This window comes from Salvelinus alpinus, chromosome 27, assembly GCF_045679555.1.
Source record: "Salvelinus alpinus chromosome 27, SLU_Salpinus.1, whole genome shotgun sequence".
NCBI lineage: Eukaryota > Metazoa > Chordata > Actinopteri > Salmoniformes > Salmonidae > Salvelinus > Salvelinus alpinus.
This window is the reverse complement of record NC_092112.1, coordinates 15255852-15276131: the sequence shown is the minus strand read 5'-3', so window position 1 is coordinate 15276131 and position 20280 is coordinate 15255852. Positions and strand designations below refer to the sequence as shown.

The 20280-nt window shown below is 41.6% G+C and overlaps 1 protein-coding gene across 1 annotated transcript in view; it reads left to right on the top strand.

Annotated features, from left to right (window-relative positions):
- Positions 1-14545, top strand: part of LOC139555802 (kinesin-like protein KIF26A) — a 79205-nt gene extending 64660 nt beyond the window's left edge. Inside the window, exons 3-4 of the mRNA XM_071369201.1 lie at positions 2479-2943; positions 14375-14545. Coding sequence (XP_071225302.1) covers positions 2479-2943; positions 14375-14545 — 636 coding nt within the window. The remainder of the gene's footprint in view (positions 1-2478; positions 2944-14374) is intronic.
- Positions 14546-20280: the final 5735 nt, after the last annotated feature.

Here is a 20280-nt window from a genome sequence, read left to right as displayed (position 1 = left end):
TTCAGCAGGACAATAACCTAAAACACAAGGCCAGATATACACTGGAGTTGCTTACCAAGACGACATTGAATGTTCCCGAGTGGCCTAGTTACAATTTTGACTGAAATCGTCTTGAAAATCTATGGCAAGACTTGCAAATGGCTGTCTAGCAATGATCAACAACCAACTTGACAGATCTTGAAGAATTTTTTGAAGAATAATGTGCAAATATTGTACAATCCAGGTGTGCAAAGATCTTAGAGACTTACCCAGGAAGACTCACAGATGTCATCGCTGCCAAAGGTGATTCTAACTCTATGTATTGACTCAGGGGTGTGAATACTTTTGTAAATTAGATATTTTTTTATTTCATTTTCAATAAATTTGCAAGCATTTCTAAAAACATGTTTTCACTTTGTCATTATGGGGTATTGTGTGTAGATGGGTGAGAAACATGTATTTTATACATTTTGATTTCAGACTGTAACACAACAAAATGTGGCGTAAGTCAAGGGGTATGAATACTTTCTGAAGGTACTGTACTTTATTTTGTATTTATTTATTTTACCTTTATTTAACTGGGCAAGTCAATTAAGAACAAATTCTTATTTTCAATGACGGCCTAGGAACAGTGGGTTAACTGCCTTGTCCAGGGGCAGAACGACAGATTTTTACCTTGTCAGCTCGGGGATTCGATCTTGCAACCTTTCGGTTACTAGTCCAATGCATACTGTATGAAGTGGGTAAAGCAGTATGTAAACATTATTAAAGTGTCCAGTGTTAAATGACTATGCACAAAGGGAAGCAGTCCCTAAGGTGCAGGGCTGAGTACCGGGTGGTAGCCGGCAAGTATAGTGCATTCAGAAAGTATTCAGACCCCTTGACTTTTTCCACATTTTGTTACGTTGCAGCCTTATTCTAAAATTGATCAATCTACACATAATACCCCATAATAACAAAGCGAAAAACAGGTTTTTATAAATGTTAGCAAATTTATTACAAATAAAAAACAGAAATACCTTATTTACATAAGGTTTCAGACCCTTTACTCAGTGCAAAATTCAGGGCTTGCTGCTTCTCTTCTGTTAATACTTCTTGCCCTAGAAGACTAAATGAATCCTTGCTCACCAGAATAATGTCATAAATCAATAGAATGAATGCTTCAATCTAGTTGACATCTGTAAAGTTTTATCTTTCATCTCTGCTTCTCTCGGGCAGCAAAGATGTTTAGGGACCGGGGAGAAAATTAAAAACTCAAAAAATTACATCAGTTTCACTGGTTTTAAGGAAATAAAAGCTGTGAAAACTACCCAACATGTACATTTAAGTGGCTAAAATACTATCAGCTTTTATGATGCAGATTAAGATAGTGCCTTTACAGACAGTCCGTAACCGTGGTTGAAATACTATCCGTTTTTATGATGCAGATTAAGGGTAGCACCTTTACAGATGGTCCCTAACCGCACATTCATTCTCTCAAGATGCTGAATTAAATAAATTATATTTCTCCACTCCTTTTCCCGAGTTAAAATGTACATTTGGTACATAATTTCACTGCAAGAAATACTTAATTCTGCAGGAGTTAATATTATATTAGACTATGTGAGAGGTTACAGTCAGCGTCAAGATTTCAGTTCGGCTACTATTCCATTCAACCCATCTGAACAGTACAGTTCCGTTGACGCGTCATTTTGAAGTCCTGCTCTTGTGAATCTCAAATGTGTATGGCGCCTCACAATCACCACACGTGACATAGTCGACACTGCTATCATTCTATTTTACCACTTCACCAAATCTTTCCCAAACATTAGGCTACTGTTCTAGCCCTCCCTTCAATTTATTTTAAACTCTCTATTTCGCAGCTTTTCTCTTATTGAATTAAACTCTTTTTTCCTTTTTGCCTCAGTGGATCAACGTAAACTTTTTCTGCCCCAAATTATTTGGCAATTGCCGTGTATTTGGTGCGCTACAGTTAGGCCTTAAAACTTAGACTACGCACAGATAAAAATAATGAAAGAAAAACCTCAATGTAGCCTATAGATATGAATTGAACAAGAATTGTACATTTATGGATTTTCAATGCATTGTTTTCTCTCAATATTTCATGACCCATATCCACGGGGACTGCAGGTTATGACTCAACCCGCGCATCACTAACATCCTTATACAGCTGTTTCCTGAAGCTATGTTGTATTCGTTGAGACTCTTGGATACCCATCTTTCATTGAGTTGATCAGTGGATATGGTAGTCATGACTACCCTAGCTCTTGATGGTGTGCACTCCTCTGTGATGGTATCCGCCTGGAGCCTGTGTGTGTCTGCTTGCATGTATGTAGGCTATGTAATGTGTTTGTCTTTTAATAGAATACTGTAATATATGTTTTTGAATAAGTAGCAGTATGGCATATCAGAGATAAGAGAAATGGTTAGATCTTGTACAAACCTGAATATTTGAGATCTGACTCGTGGGTTGACTCTAATCTCGTTGTTTCTCCATAGGACCCGGGCTTCGCCGTGTTCCTGTTTGACAAGCTCCAGCACCTCCAGTGTCCACATAGGGGCCCGTATGCTAGAGAGGACAGCACCTGCCAGGTCTGTGGCACTGCCCTTCACCAACTGAGACGCCTGGCCCTGCAGAAAGCCTTGGGCCTCACCGGAGACATGCCCGACCTGCATCCTGGAGCCTTCTCCTCAGGGCTGACCCCCAGCCCTGCCGCCCACAGCGTGGTCACCCTACCCTGCCAGGACTGGTCCATGGAGGACTCGCCAGCCAAGCAGCCACCCAGGTTCTATGATCAGATTCCTGGGGAAAGGTTCAGGGGGGGACTCCAGGGTTGGGGTGGGATCCAGAGCAGCTACATGGGAGGGTCCAAGTCCACGGTGACTCCTATACCACAGCACTTTCTGGAGGGAGTGTGGAGAGTCTCTCGTGTCAGGAGGGATCATCATCCTCATTCTGCTGTGGTAAGTTCATATTCTCTTTTGTTTTCTTTAGGTTAGAGTATTTTGGGCTAGACTTCATTCATACAGTTTCGGTCTTTTAAACATTCTGAAATGTATTCAGACCTGTGTTTGTCTTTCGTCTGAAAGCTACCTAGCAACACCTAGCAAAGCCGAAATGCATAGTTTTTTTGGCAAAAAAAGACACCTTGAATTTGTCCTCCATTTTCATTTAAGAATGGCTACCATTTTCATTCACTTTGGTTAGTGCTGCACGGTAACACTTCTACTTTTTTTATACTCCATGTGCTATTACAAAACCATTCAGTACTGAGAAAAGACCTTGGTTTTGCTGTTACCTTGGCAACGCAGAACAATTTGAATTGCTGTGACTCTAGAAAGAGTTAGGAGTTGTGACCAGAGTCAACGGGAAAGGACTTATTTCTCCATCCATGGCTTCTGTTAGGAGTTTGGTTGCCAAGCATGACATTGCCATCTCTCTGGAATAGTGTGTATTTGACTGAAACTACTGTAGTTTATGTAATTTTTTTCAGGCCACTTATTTATTAGGCTTCATTAAACGACCCAGTGTCAATTTTATGGCTGGCCCTATAATCATATCATCATGATTCGCACTCCTAGTTCAAGGTTGAGGTGTCTTGAATACCACTCCAGTTAAGTGGCATGACAGGGCTGCCACCACAGGGGGCCTTCATCTGCCTGAATGAGATGTCACCCTCTGATGATGTCATTTGGGGTGTTAATCAGGACTCGGGGGCGACATGACCAGTGTCAAGGCAGGTGCCTGCTCATAGCTCAATAGAAACAGTGGAGTTGGGAGTCTCTGTCATATCACTTATTTTAGAGATGAACTTTTTAACATTTACCTCCTACTCCGTTCATAGCAGAATAATCATGCATAGTAGATAGTCAGATAACTTTTAATCCACCTTGTACTGTTTTGGGCATCCCTCTCAGGACATTATCTGATCTAGAAAAATTAACTATCCGTATATTGGCGTAATTAAATTAACACACCACTACATCATCTAGCCTGTACAAAACTAAAATGCCATCCCCTCTGACTCACAGTCCACTGAGGAATACAGAAGGTAAACAAAGCTGAGGTTCATATCACCGGAGAGTTACAGGCAACTCAGTTCAGCTTCCTTTTTACACTCTTCTTATAAACAACTCAAAAGGTTGTTTGGTTAGTGCCAATTCAAGTGACGGACTTCATCCCCATGAAAAAGGATGGCAGTAGGTGGAGGCTGCTGAGGGGAGGACGGCTCAAAATAATGTCTGGAACGGAGCGAATGGAATGACATCAAACCATGTGTTTTATGTATTTGACACCATTCTACTTATTCCGCTCCAGCCATTACCACGAGCCCGTCCTCACCAATTAAGGTGCCACCAATCTCCTGTGATGGCAGTCCAGTCAGTCCTAGGTAAACCCAGGTAGATAGATGTTGGCCATGACAATAAAGTACACCCCAAGGCTGCATCAGAAGTCATTAAACAAGCAGATTGCCCACTCTAAGCACAATACCCTCCGAGCCGGTATCACAGCCTTCCAAACACCACTTGACCTTCCTACCCGGAGATTGAACATTAGGTCATCTCAATGCGGTAGGATTATCATGCTGATGAGGGCCATTGTTGACCTTACCGCCACACAAGTACCATCCATCGATGTGCCAACTAACTCCCAACTCCAGTGATGGGCTGATTAAACTTGGGAACACGGGAATGACCTCCTGGCCGCCACGAGCCCCCATGCCAAGTGAGTCTGGATTCGTTTCAGACACTGAAAGCATAACCATGCTAACTGTATACCGCTCCATAGAGGCACTCCTATAGATTAGGCATCACAGTCCTGTTTGTAATGGGGTTGTAATGAGGGCCAGAAATCAATGGGGAGAGGATTGGATATGCAAATGTTGTCTGAGGTCATTGTAGAATCTACAGAGAGAATGGTCGCTATTGATCGCGGGTGAGATTTGTGAAGTGCTGGACAACGGCATTAAGTGCGTGTTGCGGCGAAGTGGGGGAGGAGGCTGTGGGTCAGAATGGGATTCATGCCAATTTCTCTTGATTGAAGAGAAGAAACGGATGAGAAACTGAGTGGTTTGATTGATTGGACGATTTGGGTGTGGAGGATGACATCGAGACGACTGATGGACCAGAGAACAGCTCTGATTGGCTTATCTTCTGTCTTTTGTGTCGATTGACAGCTACAATAGTTTTCAGTGAGGGCTGACCTCTATGCCTCATGGTAGCCTCTGGTCAGAGCTTGTTTTACAGCGGATATACCAGAGATCTGTATATAAGGACGAGATGCTCTTGTCTCCGCCCCAACAATGGGAGTCATTGTCCCAAAGGCGGGAAGGCAGGTGACAAGTTTAGTTCCAAAATAAGCTCATATGGCTTATTTTGGACAGATTTTGGCAAAAGTGAAACCTCTCGCTTCTCCTCTTCCTCTTTGGAACCTCTCTACCCAGTCAGATACCTTTAATAATGTATTTTGTCTCTTAACATCTCACCTGATATCCCAATGTGTGCTCTAAAAACCTAAGAAAAGATTTGTCTCCTTTTGAAAACAGAATATGAATGTGTATCCACCCAGTATGTATATCCACCTAGTATGTATTGTATAATAATGATCCTAAGTATGTTGTATGCTCATTTGCTATGCTGTTGGGACTTACAGGCAATCTGTTCTCAATGTTTATTTTCTGTGTATCTGTTAGCATCCACTCCCTCCAATGTCAACAAGTGCCTCTGTGCTGCCAAGAGTTGGACAGCTAATGCTTTTGATTGAACGTGTGCCGCTTAAGGCAGCCAATCGTATCCCCTTATTCCTTCTCGGTGTCTGAAAGCAATTAGACCTTGAGCTGGCACATCGCATCCCAATTATACAAAAACCTGAGTTGGACACCTCAGAGAATTGAGTGCCCCTGTAGGGACCTTTCAGTGGACGTATGGCAGGTGTGTGTGTCTGTGAGTGGGTGGGTGGGGGTCATGTGGGTGTGTGTACGTGAGTAGCCACGGGTGTGTCTGTGGCCATGTGGTTGCGTGTACGTGAGTAGCTGCGGGATGTGTCTGTGGGTGGGTGGGGTGTGTGTGTGTGTGTCTGTGTGTGGGTGTGGGTGGTGTGTGTGTGTGTGTGTGTGTGTGTGTGTGTGTGTGTGTGTGTGTGTGTGTGTGTGTGTGTGTGTGTGTGTGTGTGTGTGTGTGTGTGTGTGTGTGTGTGTGTGTGTATGTGTATGTGTGTCTGTGGGTGTGGGCGGTGTGTGTGTGTGTGTGTGTGTGTGTGTGTGTGTGTGTGTGTGTGTGTGTGTGTGTGTGTGTGTGTGTGTGTGTGTGTGTGTGTGTGTGTGTGTGTGTGTGTATGTGTACTGTGGGTGTGGGCGGTGTGTGTGTGTGTGTGTGTGTGTGTGTGTGTGTCGTGTGTGTGTGTGTGTGTGTGTGTGTGTGTGTGTGTGTGTGTGTGTGTGTGTGGGGGGGCCGTGTGTGTGTGTGTGTGTGTGTGTGTGTGTGTGTGTGTGTGTGTGTGTGTGTGTGTGTGTGTGTGTGTGTGTGTGTGTGTGTGTGTGTGTGTGTGTGTGTGTGTGTGTCCTGATCTACACTCACAGGACAGTTTTTAGGTACACCACTCGTTCACGAAAATGGATTGCTCCTACAGACAGTGAGTCAAGTGGCCGTGGCTTGCTATATAAAGCAGGCAGGCAGGCATCAAGACATTCAGTTACTGTTCTATTGAGTGTTAAAATGGGCAAAATGAGTAACCTGTGACTTTGAGCGTGGTATTATCGCCGTTGCTATGCGCGCCGGATCCAGTATCTCAGAAACGGCCGTTCTCCTGGACTTTTCACCCAGGACAGTGTCTAGAGTTTACCGAGAATGATGCAACAAACACAAAACATCCAGCCAGCGAAGATCCTTTGAGCCAAAACAGCTCGTTGATGAGAGAGGTCAAAGGAGAGTGGCAAGAATCGTGCAAGCTAACAGGCGGGCCACAAACAGATAAATAACAGCGCACTACAACAGTGGTGTGAGCACGGCATCTCGGAATGCACAACTCGTCGATCCTCGTCACGGATGGGCAATTGCAGCAGACGACCACACCCGGTTCCACTCCTATCAGCTAAAAACAACAACCAGGAAAAAGAGTGGAAAAACATTGCATGGAACATAACAGCGAATTCAGTTTACCTGAGTGGCCTGGTCAGTCCCCAGACCTCAACCCAATAGAGCATCTTTGGGATGAGATGGAATGGGCTGTTCGTAGGCATGAATGCACCGCCATCCAATCTGTAGCAACTGCATGATACCATCGCTTCAGCATGGACCAACATCCCTGTGGAACATTTCCGACACCTTATAGAATGCACCGAATAATTCAGGCTGTTCTTGAGGCAAACGGGATCCGACCCGGTACTAGAAGGGTGTATATGCCTGTGTGTGGGCTGTTAATTTCAAAATGTTCTCCTCCCATTTCAAGCAAAATAACTCAGAACACTACAGAAGCCATAGGATTTGGGAGGCCTGAGAAAGAAAGATGGGTACTTGATTTAATTAGGGAGGAGGTAGGCGAGGGCACTGGAGACAAGGAGACGTGTCAGTAACGCTCTAAGGAGACACCACCCCATTCGGCCGAGCCAGATGGTTCAATGCCGTCTGCAGCCTTCGAATGCTGCCCTTACCAGAAAAGTGACTCACCAAATTCTCGGAGGAGAGGGAAAGGTGTTGGTTTATGTTGAGACTGAGAGAAACAAGGGAAGGACAAATGGAAGAGAACACAAAGGAAAAGGAAGCCAGGATCATGCCTCCCTCCTCTCTGTGCTGACAGATGGGACCTGGTTCTCACCTGAGGTGAATAAGCACGTCTGACATCCATCTGGGAGGCTTGGCTTGGGTTGAGTGGAGGAGTGGGCACACCTCACGCTTCACTGCCTTCCCCCATTTTGGACTGGGCTCTGATTATGAAGGACACGATCAAAGATGGGGATTCAGAGAAGGATCTGTAGTCATTTCAGTATACCATGCTGAAATATACAGACAGATATAGGAGTATTATTAGACGAATATAAGCATTTTCCATCAAATAAATTGTTCCATTCACTAAACATTGAATTTACTAAGACTAAAATGTTTGATTACTGGGGAACAGAGAAGGACTAGACACATACCAACAAAGCAAGCTATATTATTAGTTAAATTTTTATTTTGTAGCCTACACATGGGATTTATATCAGACTTAGTTGACAAGCAGAAAAGGATCAAGAGGGTGAACTGCTGATCAAAGATGTATTTTTTGCACAATGTTGAAAACCAGGTGCAGACAAACAGCCTCACAAACTGTGAAAGGTTTGATCGACAAAGAAAGTTGTTTAGCTTTCTGCTTCAAATCACCAACAGGTCCCTTTGAACCAACCCGATGGCAGGCACACTGTAGGGTTCCTCCCTCTCAATTAGTCCCATAGGCATCACATTTCGTGAGCACTCTGTTGCCTAGAGTGACCTTCCCGCTGTCATCGGTGCCTGGGTCTGCCCCGGAACAGCCGTGCCAATATTGCACACCTCCAGGGTTGGGTACGTTACTTTCTAAATGTAATCCGTTACAGTTACTAGTTACCCGTCCAAAATTGTAATCACTAACATAAATTTTGGATTACCCAAAATTAGTAACATAATCTGATTACATTCAGTTACTTTTAGATAACTTTCCCCTTAAAGATATACTTCTCCTTAATGCAACCGCTGTGTCAGATTTCAAAAAAGCTTTACAGCGAAAGCACACCATGGAATAATCTGAGTACAGCGCTCAGCCACCAAAACAAGCCATACAGATACCCGCCATGTTGTGGAGTCAACAGAAGTCACAAATAGCATTATAAATATTCACTTACCTTTGATGATCTTCATCGGAATGCACTCCCAGGAATCCCAGTTCCACAATAAATGTTTGTTTTGTTCGATAAAGTCCATCATTTATGTCCAAATACCTCCTTTTTGTTTGCGCGTTTAGTTCACAAATCCAAATTCACAAGGCGCAGGCACTTAGTCCAGACGAAAAGTCAAAACAGTTCCATTACAGTTCGTAGAAACATGTCAAACGATGTATAGAATCAATCTTTAGGATGTTTTTATCATAAATCTTCAATAATATTCCAACCAGACAATTCCTTTGTCTTTAGAAATGAAAGGGAACGCAGCGCGTGTGATTTAGCTCATGGCATTCTGCCAGACCCCTTAGTCAAAAGACTGTTGACATCTAGTGGAAGCCTTAGGAAGTGCAATCGGACCAAATTTACACTGTATCTTGGATAGGCATATACTTGAAAATCTACAAACCTCAGATTTCCCACTTCCTGGTTGGATTTTTTCTCAGGTTTTTGCCTGCCATATGAGTTCTGTTATACTCACAGACGTCATTCAAACAGTTTTAGAAACTTCAGAGTGTTTTCTATCCAAATCTACTATATAAATCTACTAATATGCATAGCTTAGCTTCTGGGCCTGAGTAGCAGGCAGTTTACTCTGGGCACGCTTTTCATCCAAACGTGAAAATAGCGCCCCCAGCCATAAGAAGTTAAGAGGCATTAGAAGAAGACAATATAGTATGTTGAACAATTGAACAACATCTATTGGATAAATCAATGTTAAAGTTTACATAGCTGGCCATATATGGATGTTACATTTATAGGTTGGTTATGTAGACTTCTTCTAACCCATCGCTTTCTACTACATATAATAATACGATTCAATTTATCTTTACATTTAAAAACCAAAGTCTATCAGAATTCCAGTCATTCCAATAAATGTTATACCCCTTGATCTTCAAGAATAGGATTCGAAAATATGGAAGTATAGATTAACAAAATTGTTTAACCTGATCATAACCCCAAACTAAGGATTTATTAGCCAGCCCTACTCTGTTGTTTATGATTTTGTTGTCATGGAAGACTGATTGGGCTCATTGATTCAAGTCGAAAAATAAATGTTACTCTCATGGAATGGCATGCTTGAGCACTACTAAAGTGCTATTTAGATGTGAAAATGAATGCCACATGCTGCATTTGCTATGGGCCTATCATTTACCTTTTTGTTAGTGACACTTTGATATCTTGATAATATGCAGCTCTTTAAAAGGGCAAATTACAAAACAATTACAAAATGCCACCCCGCCTCAGTTTTGTTAAAAACCCCTCTCAGACTAATAGACAGAGCTATGGATGCAAGGACTGATTATCCATGATATCAAAATGATTGTTTTAACCATGTTATGAGGCTATACAGTGTTTGTTACATTTACAATTGAACTAAGCTCATGAGGCATAAGTTATATTCTTCAAGAATCAATGGATATATATATCATTTATAAGTCCAAAAATGGATGAAACTACATATTGCCCCTTTAAGTCTATCAAAAGTGTGTGAGTTTGAGCATGTGTCCATTAGGCCGATGGATTTTTTATTTTAATCAGCATGAATTAGATTGAGCAATAAAAACCTCAATTTTGTTCCATAGGCTGGGTCCGCACTATGCAGCTGCTGCAAGAGCACATTTTTCACTGGCTATCCACTGGTTTCAAAAACAATGATTGATAGGCAGGTTAAACTTCTTGAATTCAAACATTATTGGGTTCAAATAAACATTTAGATTTGTGAACAGCCATCCACAACAACCACAATCCGTAAAGCACAAATAGCTAAATGAGAGAGTAGCATTGTTTCACATCAATGCGCTATGTACAGTATATATCAATAATAAGTGATATCCGTATTGCCGTAGACTACACCACTGCTGTCATCCTTACCTCCAAGCGTTTATTCAAGTTGGATAATCTTTTGATGCCGACAGCAGTCACACCATTGGAAGACATATCTTGGACTGTAGCCTACAAAAGCCTATTCCTGCTCATTTCCCGCGATCCATCAAACACATTTGGTGTGTCATCCTAGTGGTCTCTGACTTGTGGTCAGACTCGCTCAGGTGGAACAAATTTAAACATGCGCCTTTTTTCGAAGCTGATTTGAATGTCATTGAGAAAACAGAAAATTGTCAAAGATTATATCGCAAACATCCTTTCTGAATTTAAAAGTAATCTTCAAAGTAAACATTTTGTTTTTCAAAAGTATATGTAATCTGATTGCAATATGTTTGCTGCTAACGTAACAGATTACAGTTACCGTTAAAAAAAAATCCTTTACATGTAATCGGTTACTCTCCAACCCTGCACACCTCCCAGGGGTAGGGAAGGAGTGAGAGAGAAAGAGAATAAGAAGAGAATGGAAAAAAGAGAGAAACATTTTCTACTTGTGAATGGTAAAACTACAAATCTCAAACCTCATACACTAACAACAAGGAATTATGGCAAAGCACGCTCACTGAAAAGATACTAGTCTCGTAAATGATATATTCTGAGCTGAAGAAATGTAGAATTGACTAACGGGTGAACCACAAGGCCAAACTGCCGCCATAGCACCGTGAATGACCCAGTTCCATAATTTATTAAGTCATGTGACTTGACTTATTGCTTTTAGTTCCTAGAGGTGCAAAGGGCCAGTACTGTATGGAATTGTCAGACTCTGGTTACACCTCAGCCAACCCGGTAACATCCCAGCCACCCCGGCTCTTCACACCCACTGCCTTACCCTAACACCATAACCTAGCCGTTACATCATACAAATATGGACCTCCAATTTAGACCCAAATGTAGATTTCCTGCTGGCCATTAATAGGCTACTGCTCTGCTGGCCAGCCTCTACATTTGAATTATTATAGGATGTGTGAGAGGAGTTTGTGGTAATATATACAGTCTTGTTCAGTGGGATGTGGGTGTTTGAGTGATTCTGGATCTCTGTAATCTGTTCCACTGCGAGGAAGAGACAGCATTATTCTTCAATCTACAGCTCGTTATCTACCCATCAGCCATTTGGACTGGGTCTGACTTCCAAGTTGCAACATTCCTCCTCGCGGCTTATTCACTGTGACTTCCATTGAAGCTCGGAAACAAAAATAGCAAAGCGTAATGCATCTGGGTTACTTGTTGCCATTATCTTATATGTAGTTTAGCACACGCGTGTCACGTACAGGTACGCTCACTCAAACTGCCATGCTATAGAATGAGAAAAAAACGTGCTACAGCGTCTATGAGTGGCACCCTGGAGATGATTAAAACGCGAGTGTGTCACGAAGGGCACCTTTGAAACCATACTGAAGGTGCCTCTTCCCATGGTCACATGTGTCTGTCAGACTAGTGCGCTCCTATTAGGGGTTATATAAATAGCACTGCTATCAGGTGTAGTCGGCAGATGGTTTACCCCTGGGGTGGAAAAACAAGTTACCAAACGAGTACTGTTGTTGTTTGTACTGTAGACATGCTTCAACAACCATATAGATATGTATGTTTTCAGTCTTTGTGGGGGGTGATTGAGGGGAGGGTGATTGGGGGGGTGATGATGATGTAACATGCCAAAGATTAACAAAGAAATAATAGCTTGCTCTACCTTTTTCATAAGGTATTTAATTCTATACATTATCTCAATGTAAATACTATCTATAGATTGGGGGAAGACCCTGTTTGTTAGGAAGAACCCCCAAAATACTGTTCTTTTCATTAGGATTGGAACAATTGTAAGGAAAATAGAACTTGACCTATGAGAAATGATGATTCCCTGACCACTGCATCTTACGTTTGAGTCAATTTCTCTGTTACTGCCAACAGAAAAGCAGTAGATCAGGGGTAGTCAACTAGGTTCAGCCGCGGGACGATTTTTGTCAGAGAAGGTGGTTCGGTAGAACACAATGACAATAGTTTGTACACTGCAAATTGACCACAACTAAGCCCAAAAAAGAGATTGTATTTGAAAATAACAATAATTTAATTCCTTTATTACATTGAGACATAACCACGTCTCTTTTTTTTAATTCATGGGAATACTTGGGAACAGTTCCCTGAATTAAACTCATTTTACAGTCAAAAAAATTCACTTTGGGGGGCCAAAATAAATCACTCCTGGGCCGGTATTGGTCCGCGGGCCGCCTGTTGCCAACCCCTGCAGTAGATCAAATTGCTGGCCATCAACAATTATAGTTGTATGTATTAACATACATTTTACATATACAACTACCAGGTACTGGCCCTTCTTTTACTCAGAGACCTAGAATCACTTTAAGAGCAATACAGGGGCATCTGTGACAGTGTGGCAGCTGGGGGTGTCTTGGCTGTGTCAGTGTGGCAGCTTTTTGTTGTTGACTACTTCCGTCCTCTCTCTGTGTGGCGGCGCCCTCCGTGGAGGGGCGAACGGCGTGCGTCTCTGTAATCCTGTTAGCTGCCGCGCCAACGCCGCAGTCAAAGAACTGAATAATGGACTCCCCGCCAAATGTCGGCACTCCGCAGACATCGCCGCGGTAATCCACTGTGATGAGTACAGAGTGGATGCCTGCCCCAGTTTCTTCATTTCCTTATAGACCAAAGGGATGAGAGAGAGAGAAAGGGAGAGAGAGGGAGAGAGAGAGAGAGAGAAATTAAAAGACAAAAATGAAACAGAAAGAGAAAAATAAAAATGAAACAGAAAGAGAAAAATATAACATCTCCAACAACAGGCGTCACCAGAAAAAACAGACAGCACACTAAAAGATGCATCTTGCTCATTTGAAAGAACAAGGACAAATGGAGATTGTGGGAAGGGCTGCGTTGACTTGTGAACTTACAGTAGCCTATGAGATGATTGGCACAAATGGTTTATCTCTGTTAAATCAAATGGCATACAAACGACTGCTGTGTTTTGTCCAACACTCAAAAGTTCCCTGTCATTCTCATATTGCACGTCAATCTGGTTGAATTATATATCCTATGTCATCTCATAGTTTAGTCACAGATGATTAGAACAAGTGATAGTGGATGGGACTCTATCAGTTTTTCAACGCTAACCATATTGTAGCACAGTGTGAGTCGGTAATCAGGCCAAAGCTAATGACCAAAGCTAATGACCAAAGCTAATAAGCTAATGACTAGCTAGCAGTGAGAGTAAAGGACCAAGATTACCAACCTGCAGCTGCAGCAAATGGAGTGACAATGAACGGTAGCCATGTTACACAGGTCATTTCCTGCTGTGGAGTGGCTTGCGTGATGTGTTTTCCCTAAGCTTTTTGGTACTCCTGCTCACAACTGCAGGAGCCACATCAACCAAAGCTGTCGCTCAACTGAGTTCCCCAACTGAGTTCCCCAACAGGCTTCTCTGACTGTGAGAGCATATTATGCAAATTGTTTAGTTTTTTGACTTCATTAAATGTTTTGGTTTGTTGAAAGCAAGTCATGGTAATACACATTGAAGTTGGATGCAGAATTTTTATACTTTTTTGTCACATTGGTTGATGCTCATGTCTCTCTCTCTATCTCTCTCTCCCCACCCACCCCCTCCCTCTTCTCCCCCTGTCCAGACACCAGGCTTGGCTCCTGATCCATACAGGAACTACATGCCCATTGCCCCTGGGAGCCCCATCTACGACTATGCCACCATCACTCCTACCGTCCCCCAGCCCCAGCCCACCCCCACCCCCACCCAAACCAGCCACACACCCTCCGCTGCAGCCTCGTTCTTCATCAGGTAAGTCAAAGCCATACTTTACCCTAAAAAGCCTTGTGGGTGATATATGCATATGTAGATTTCAGAGACTTGTGAACTTGTCGCTTGATCGATGACGCAATCCACTTTGAAACTGCTGCCTCTTTTCACATATCAGGTCAGTCAATTCAGGAAGTGAACTGACATTTCAATTCAGTAATAAAAAAAATGGCATATATTTTCAATAACTCATTCAATCGAAAAGTTTTTACATTTGAAATTTAAACCACTTCCTCAATTGACTGCCTTCAACTCGAATTGACCCCAAACCTGCTACACATCATACAAATAATGGTTATATCCACCTTTGTCTTGGATTGGACCCATCCAATAGGGCATATGTGACCAACAGCCTCGATTGGGTCTTATGTAGCGACATTTGAAATTGTGATTTTTACATTGGATTAAAGTAGAGACTCAGAGCTAGAAAATGGTATATCAAACACTGCAGTTGAGAAACAATGGGAAAGTAATTCTGCCTCGAAAGCTGATAAACTTGTATCCCCACTTTTGAGAAAATGGCACTTGAATGTTTTGGTATCCCTACTGGAGACCTCTTCTTTGTCTACACCAATTCAGCATCGTTCACGCCCTCTTAAGCCTCAGCCCCACCCATCTCGAAAGGGTTCACATGTAAGGCCATGTGCTAAACCGAGTGAGTAGTTTAGTAAACAACCAAAGATTTCAAGACTAAAAGTGGTAAAAGTAGTAGCCTACAATAAGGAAAAACTCCAGGTAAAAATCCATGTTATCTAGTCCTTGGCCCATATCCTAATCTGACTTTGGTGCAGATCATGTTGTTCTTCACATTACCATCTCTGGTAAACACACACTATATCAAACAAAACTACATTTATTTGTCACATGCACATGATACAGAAGGTGTAAACGGTACAGTGAAATGATTACTTGCATAGTAGCAATATCAAAAACAGGAAGTGTACAGATATAAATATTTGATCATTATTAGATGACCCTTACCCAGACACACTGGTCTAAATTGATGGGTCATGTGAAGGAAATGCTATAATCAATCCCCCAGCCACATCTAGCTAAGTGGATAAGTCACTATTGTCTAGACATGTACACATGTTCATTAAATACAATAGATGGTCGTAACCACCCCCAGACATAACTGGCTATCTTGATGGGTCATGTGATCATCTCTCTTGTTTAGACATGTAGAGTCTTGTTTAGACATGTAGCTAAATAGCTAGCTAAACAATTAACCGGAATAATCCCAACTCATACTACTACCAATACAAAATTGTCATAGCTGTAGTATGAATCTGCAGGTAGCTGGAACCATTTAACTCTGGTTTGTTTGGCCAGTGTTGTGTCAAGTAACATTGGTTCACACTGACCGTGGCGTATGCAGAAAGTAGCCCATCACTTTTTCCCAACTAATCTGTCGATAGGGTCTGCTAAATTCAGGGCATCAATGTTGTTGAGAAAAGTAGCAAAACTCTTGGCCAGGTCACAGTTGCAAATGAGAACTTGTTCTCAACTAGCCTACCTGGTTAAATAAAGGTGAAATAAAAATAAATATGACTAACGTTATATCTTTAAAAACTGTGCAGTAGAAAGGACTATCAACACATAATGAGCAGCTCACGTTATAGACAGAGGCATGCTACGTCTCAGCCAATCATGGCTAGCAGGAAAGTCCCTGTCTTTTCCGTGGCTAAACCAACTAGGCTCGTAATTTAACAGTTTTACTGGTATTTACAGATAGAATACAAGTTTGTTATTAAAGCACAGGAAAATGCTCATGTTCCAGAGGACATTTCTGGCAAAAAAAAACTAATTTTGATAAAAAAAATACATGTTTATTTTCAAATTCCTCTCCTGTAAAGTAGTGATGTGCGACATATGCCTAGTTTCCTAAAACTAGTTACATGACCAGAGACTCAACACATTCCCTCCCCCCATTTGGTTGTTTTAAGGCTATATACCTTTTAAAGGTAATTAAGGAAGACTGCATTCACCGTAAACGCTGCATGTGTCGGCTTAATTGGAAATCTTTAAATGCCAATCGCGCTATAACGCAGATCTTCCTCGGTCCAGATTATATCTAAGCCGTAGTCTCCTTCTCCACTTCCAAGGGGAAGGCAGGATACAGTCTGCCCCATTACTTATTCAGCCCTCCAGTACTGTTCGTGTCAAAATCTCTGAGCCTTTTCCCAGGCTACCAAAATACTCTGTCGCTGCTGGCAATCCATATATATTGCTAGTATTGCTTGTAGCCCTAGCCTCAGATGTCAGTGATGGATGCCTGGGTTAGTCACTTGGAGTGGGGAGATAAGTAATTTATATATATTTTTCACACATTAGCTACCATTTGACAGCCTATGGAAATGATGATGCAGATGTTCCTTAGCTCTGGAACACGACATTGGAAACTAAAAGCATAACAACCTAAATGAAAGCCTCAAAGTGAATTTTTCTGTCCAGAATGAAGTTTGAGCAGTCTACATGCCAACTAGCTGACTAGGTTAACTTCCTTAACTTCCTACATTGTAGTATTTGGAGGTTGTTTAGAGTGCATCCAGAAAGAAGGGTAGAAGACAGAGAGAAAGTAAATACTTGTGTTTCCCTGAGCGAACCAAGGAAACTTATTGAGAAAGATTTCACACTCTGACACTGAGGATATTTTCTGCCAGCACTGTGAAATAATAATCTGTATCTAGTGTAAGAGAACATACCTCAAATGTCAAGCGTAACGTTCACTCATATGCTACAGTCATTATTTGGTTGGACTACTATTTTTATCCTGGTGAGATTGACACACTTGTCATAAATCTTTGTCTCAGGGATTAATATAGAGTTGCTAGTTTGTGTCTGACAGAACTGCGTCGCTAATGGGAAACCTATTCCCTATATAGTGCACTACTTTTGACAAGGGCCCACAGGGCTCTGGTCCACTATGTAGGGAATAGGGTGCCATTTGGGACTTTGACAATGCCTCCACACTCTTTTTCCAGTTCTAAAAATTGCAACTGTGTCTGTCTGTAATTTGACTCCGATTTTCATTGGAAACTGAAATTGATGTTGGATTTGAGTTAGACAGACAACTATAGCAGGACAAAATCTAACTACGTAAATCATAAATATGTATTCCTGTAGTTTCTTGTAGGCCTGGATGTATTACGCTTTACAGCCAGCTGTAGTCGTGGTCTTATCATGCTATATTTCCCATCAGCCAAAGCTCTAGTTCAAAGTAGCCTACCACTTCAAAGAAAAAGTAGAACTTGCACACGCAAAGACCAAATCAATCCACTTCGACACCCTTTCAGCAGGTGGCCAGATTATCAGATAGGATCTATTTCAGCAAGTAGGCCAGGCATTCTCTACTGAAAGGTCAACAACAAACATGGAGGAGAAGAGGAGAAGGCTGAACTGACAGCCTTCACAATACCACTACTCTGGATGTCTGTGTGTGTGTGTGTGCGTGTGTGTGTGTGTGTGTGTGTGTGTGAGTGTCTGCGTGTGTGTGTGTGTGTGCGTGCGTGTGCTGGTTGTGAGTGCGTGCATATGGCCTCTATATTCTTTCAATGAAATCCAACGAAAGGAGGTACAAGAGAACCTATATGGTTCATATAGGTTAGGCTATAGAACCTATATGGTGCAGGTTATAGAACCTATATGGTGCAGGTTAGGTTATAGAACCTATATGGTGTAGGTTAGGTTATAGAACCTATATGTTAGGTTATAGAACCTATATGGTGCAGGTTAGGTTATAGAACCTATATGGTGCAGGTTAGGTTATAGAACCTATATGGTGTAGGTTAGGTTATAGAACCTATATGGTGCAGGTTAGGTTATAGAACCTATATGGTGCAGGTTAGGTTATAGAACATATATGGTGTAGGTTAGGTTATAGAACCTATATGGTGCAGGTTAGGTTATAGAACCTATATGGTGCAGGTTAGGTTATAGAACCTATATGGTGCAGGGTAGGTTATAGAACCTATATGGTGCAGGTTAGGTTATAGAACCTATATGGTGTAGGTTAGGTCATAAAACCTATATGTTAGGTTATAGAACCTATATGGTGCAGGTTAGGTTATAGAACCTATATGGTGTAGGTTAGGTTATAAAACCTATATGGTGCAGGTTAGGTTATAGAACCTATATGGTGTAGGTCAGGTTATAGAACCTATATGTTAGGTTAGGTTATAGAACCTATATGTTAGGTTATAGAACCTATATGGTGTAGGTTAGGTTATAGAACCTATATGTTAGGTTATAGAACCTATATGGTGTAGGTCAGGTTATAGAACCTATATGGTGCAGGTTAGGTTATAGAACCTATATGTTAGGTTATAGAACCTATATGGTGTAGGTTAGGTTATTGAACCTATATGTTAGGTTATAGAACCTATATGGTGTAGGTCAGGTTATAGAACCTATATGGTGCAGGTTAGGTTATATAACCTATATGGTGCAGGTTATAGAACCTATATGGTGTAGGTCAGGTTATAGAACCTATATGGTGCAGGTTAGGTTATAGAACCTATATGGTGCAGGTTAGGTTATAGAACCTATATGGTGCAGGTTAGGTTATAGAACCTATATGGTGTAGGTTAGGTTATAGAACCTATATGGTGCAGGTTAGGTTATAGAACCTATATGGTGCAGGTTAGGTTATAGAACCTATATGGTGCAGGTTAGGTTATAGAACCTATATGGTGTAGGTTAGGTTATATAACCTATATGTTAGGTTATAGAACCTATATGGTGCAGGTTAGGTTATAGAACCTATATGGTGCAGGTTAGGTTATAGAACCTGTATGGTGCAGGTTAGATTATAGAACCTATATGGTGTAGGTTAGGTTATAGAACCTATATGGTGTAGGTTAGGTTATAGAACCTATATGGTGCAGGTTAGGTTATAGAACCTATATGGTGCAGGTTAGGTTATAGAACCTGTATGGTGCAGGTTAGATTATAGAACCTATATGGTGCAGGTTAGGTTATAGAACCTATATGTTAGGTTATAGAACCTATATGGTGCAGGTTAGGTTATAGAACCTATATGGTGCAGGTTAGGTTATAGAACCTATATGGTGCAGGTTAGGTTATAGAACCTATATGGTGTAGGTTAGGTTATAGAACCTATATGGTGCAGGTTAGGTTATAGAACCTATATGGTGCAGGTTAGGTTATAGAACCTATATGGTGCAGGTTGGGTTATAGAACCTATATGGTGCAGGTTAGGTTATAGAACCTATATGTTGCATGTTAGGTTATAGAACCTATATGGTGCAGGTTAGGTTATAGAACCTATATGGTGCAGGTTAGGTTTTAGAACCTATATGTTAGGTTATAGAACCTATATGGTGCTGTTTATAGAACCTATATGGTGCAGGTTAGGTTATAGAACCTATATGTTAGGTTATAGAACCTATATGGTGCAGGTTAGGTTATAGAACCTATATGTTAGGTTATATAACCTATATGGTGCAGGTTAGGTTATAGAACCTATATGGTGTAGGTTAGGTTATAGAACCTATATGGTGCAGGTTAGGTTATAGAACCTATATGGTGCAGGTTAGGTTATAGAACATATATGGTGCAGGTTAGGTTATAGAACCTATATGTTAGGTTATAGAACCTATATGGTGCAGGTTAGGTTATAGAACCTATATGGTGTAGGTTAGGTTATAGAACCTATATGGTGCAGGTTATGTTATAGAACCTATATGGTGCAGGTTAGGT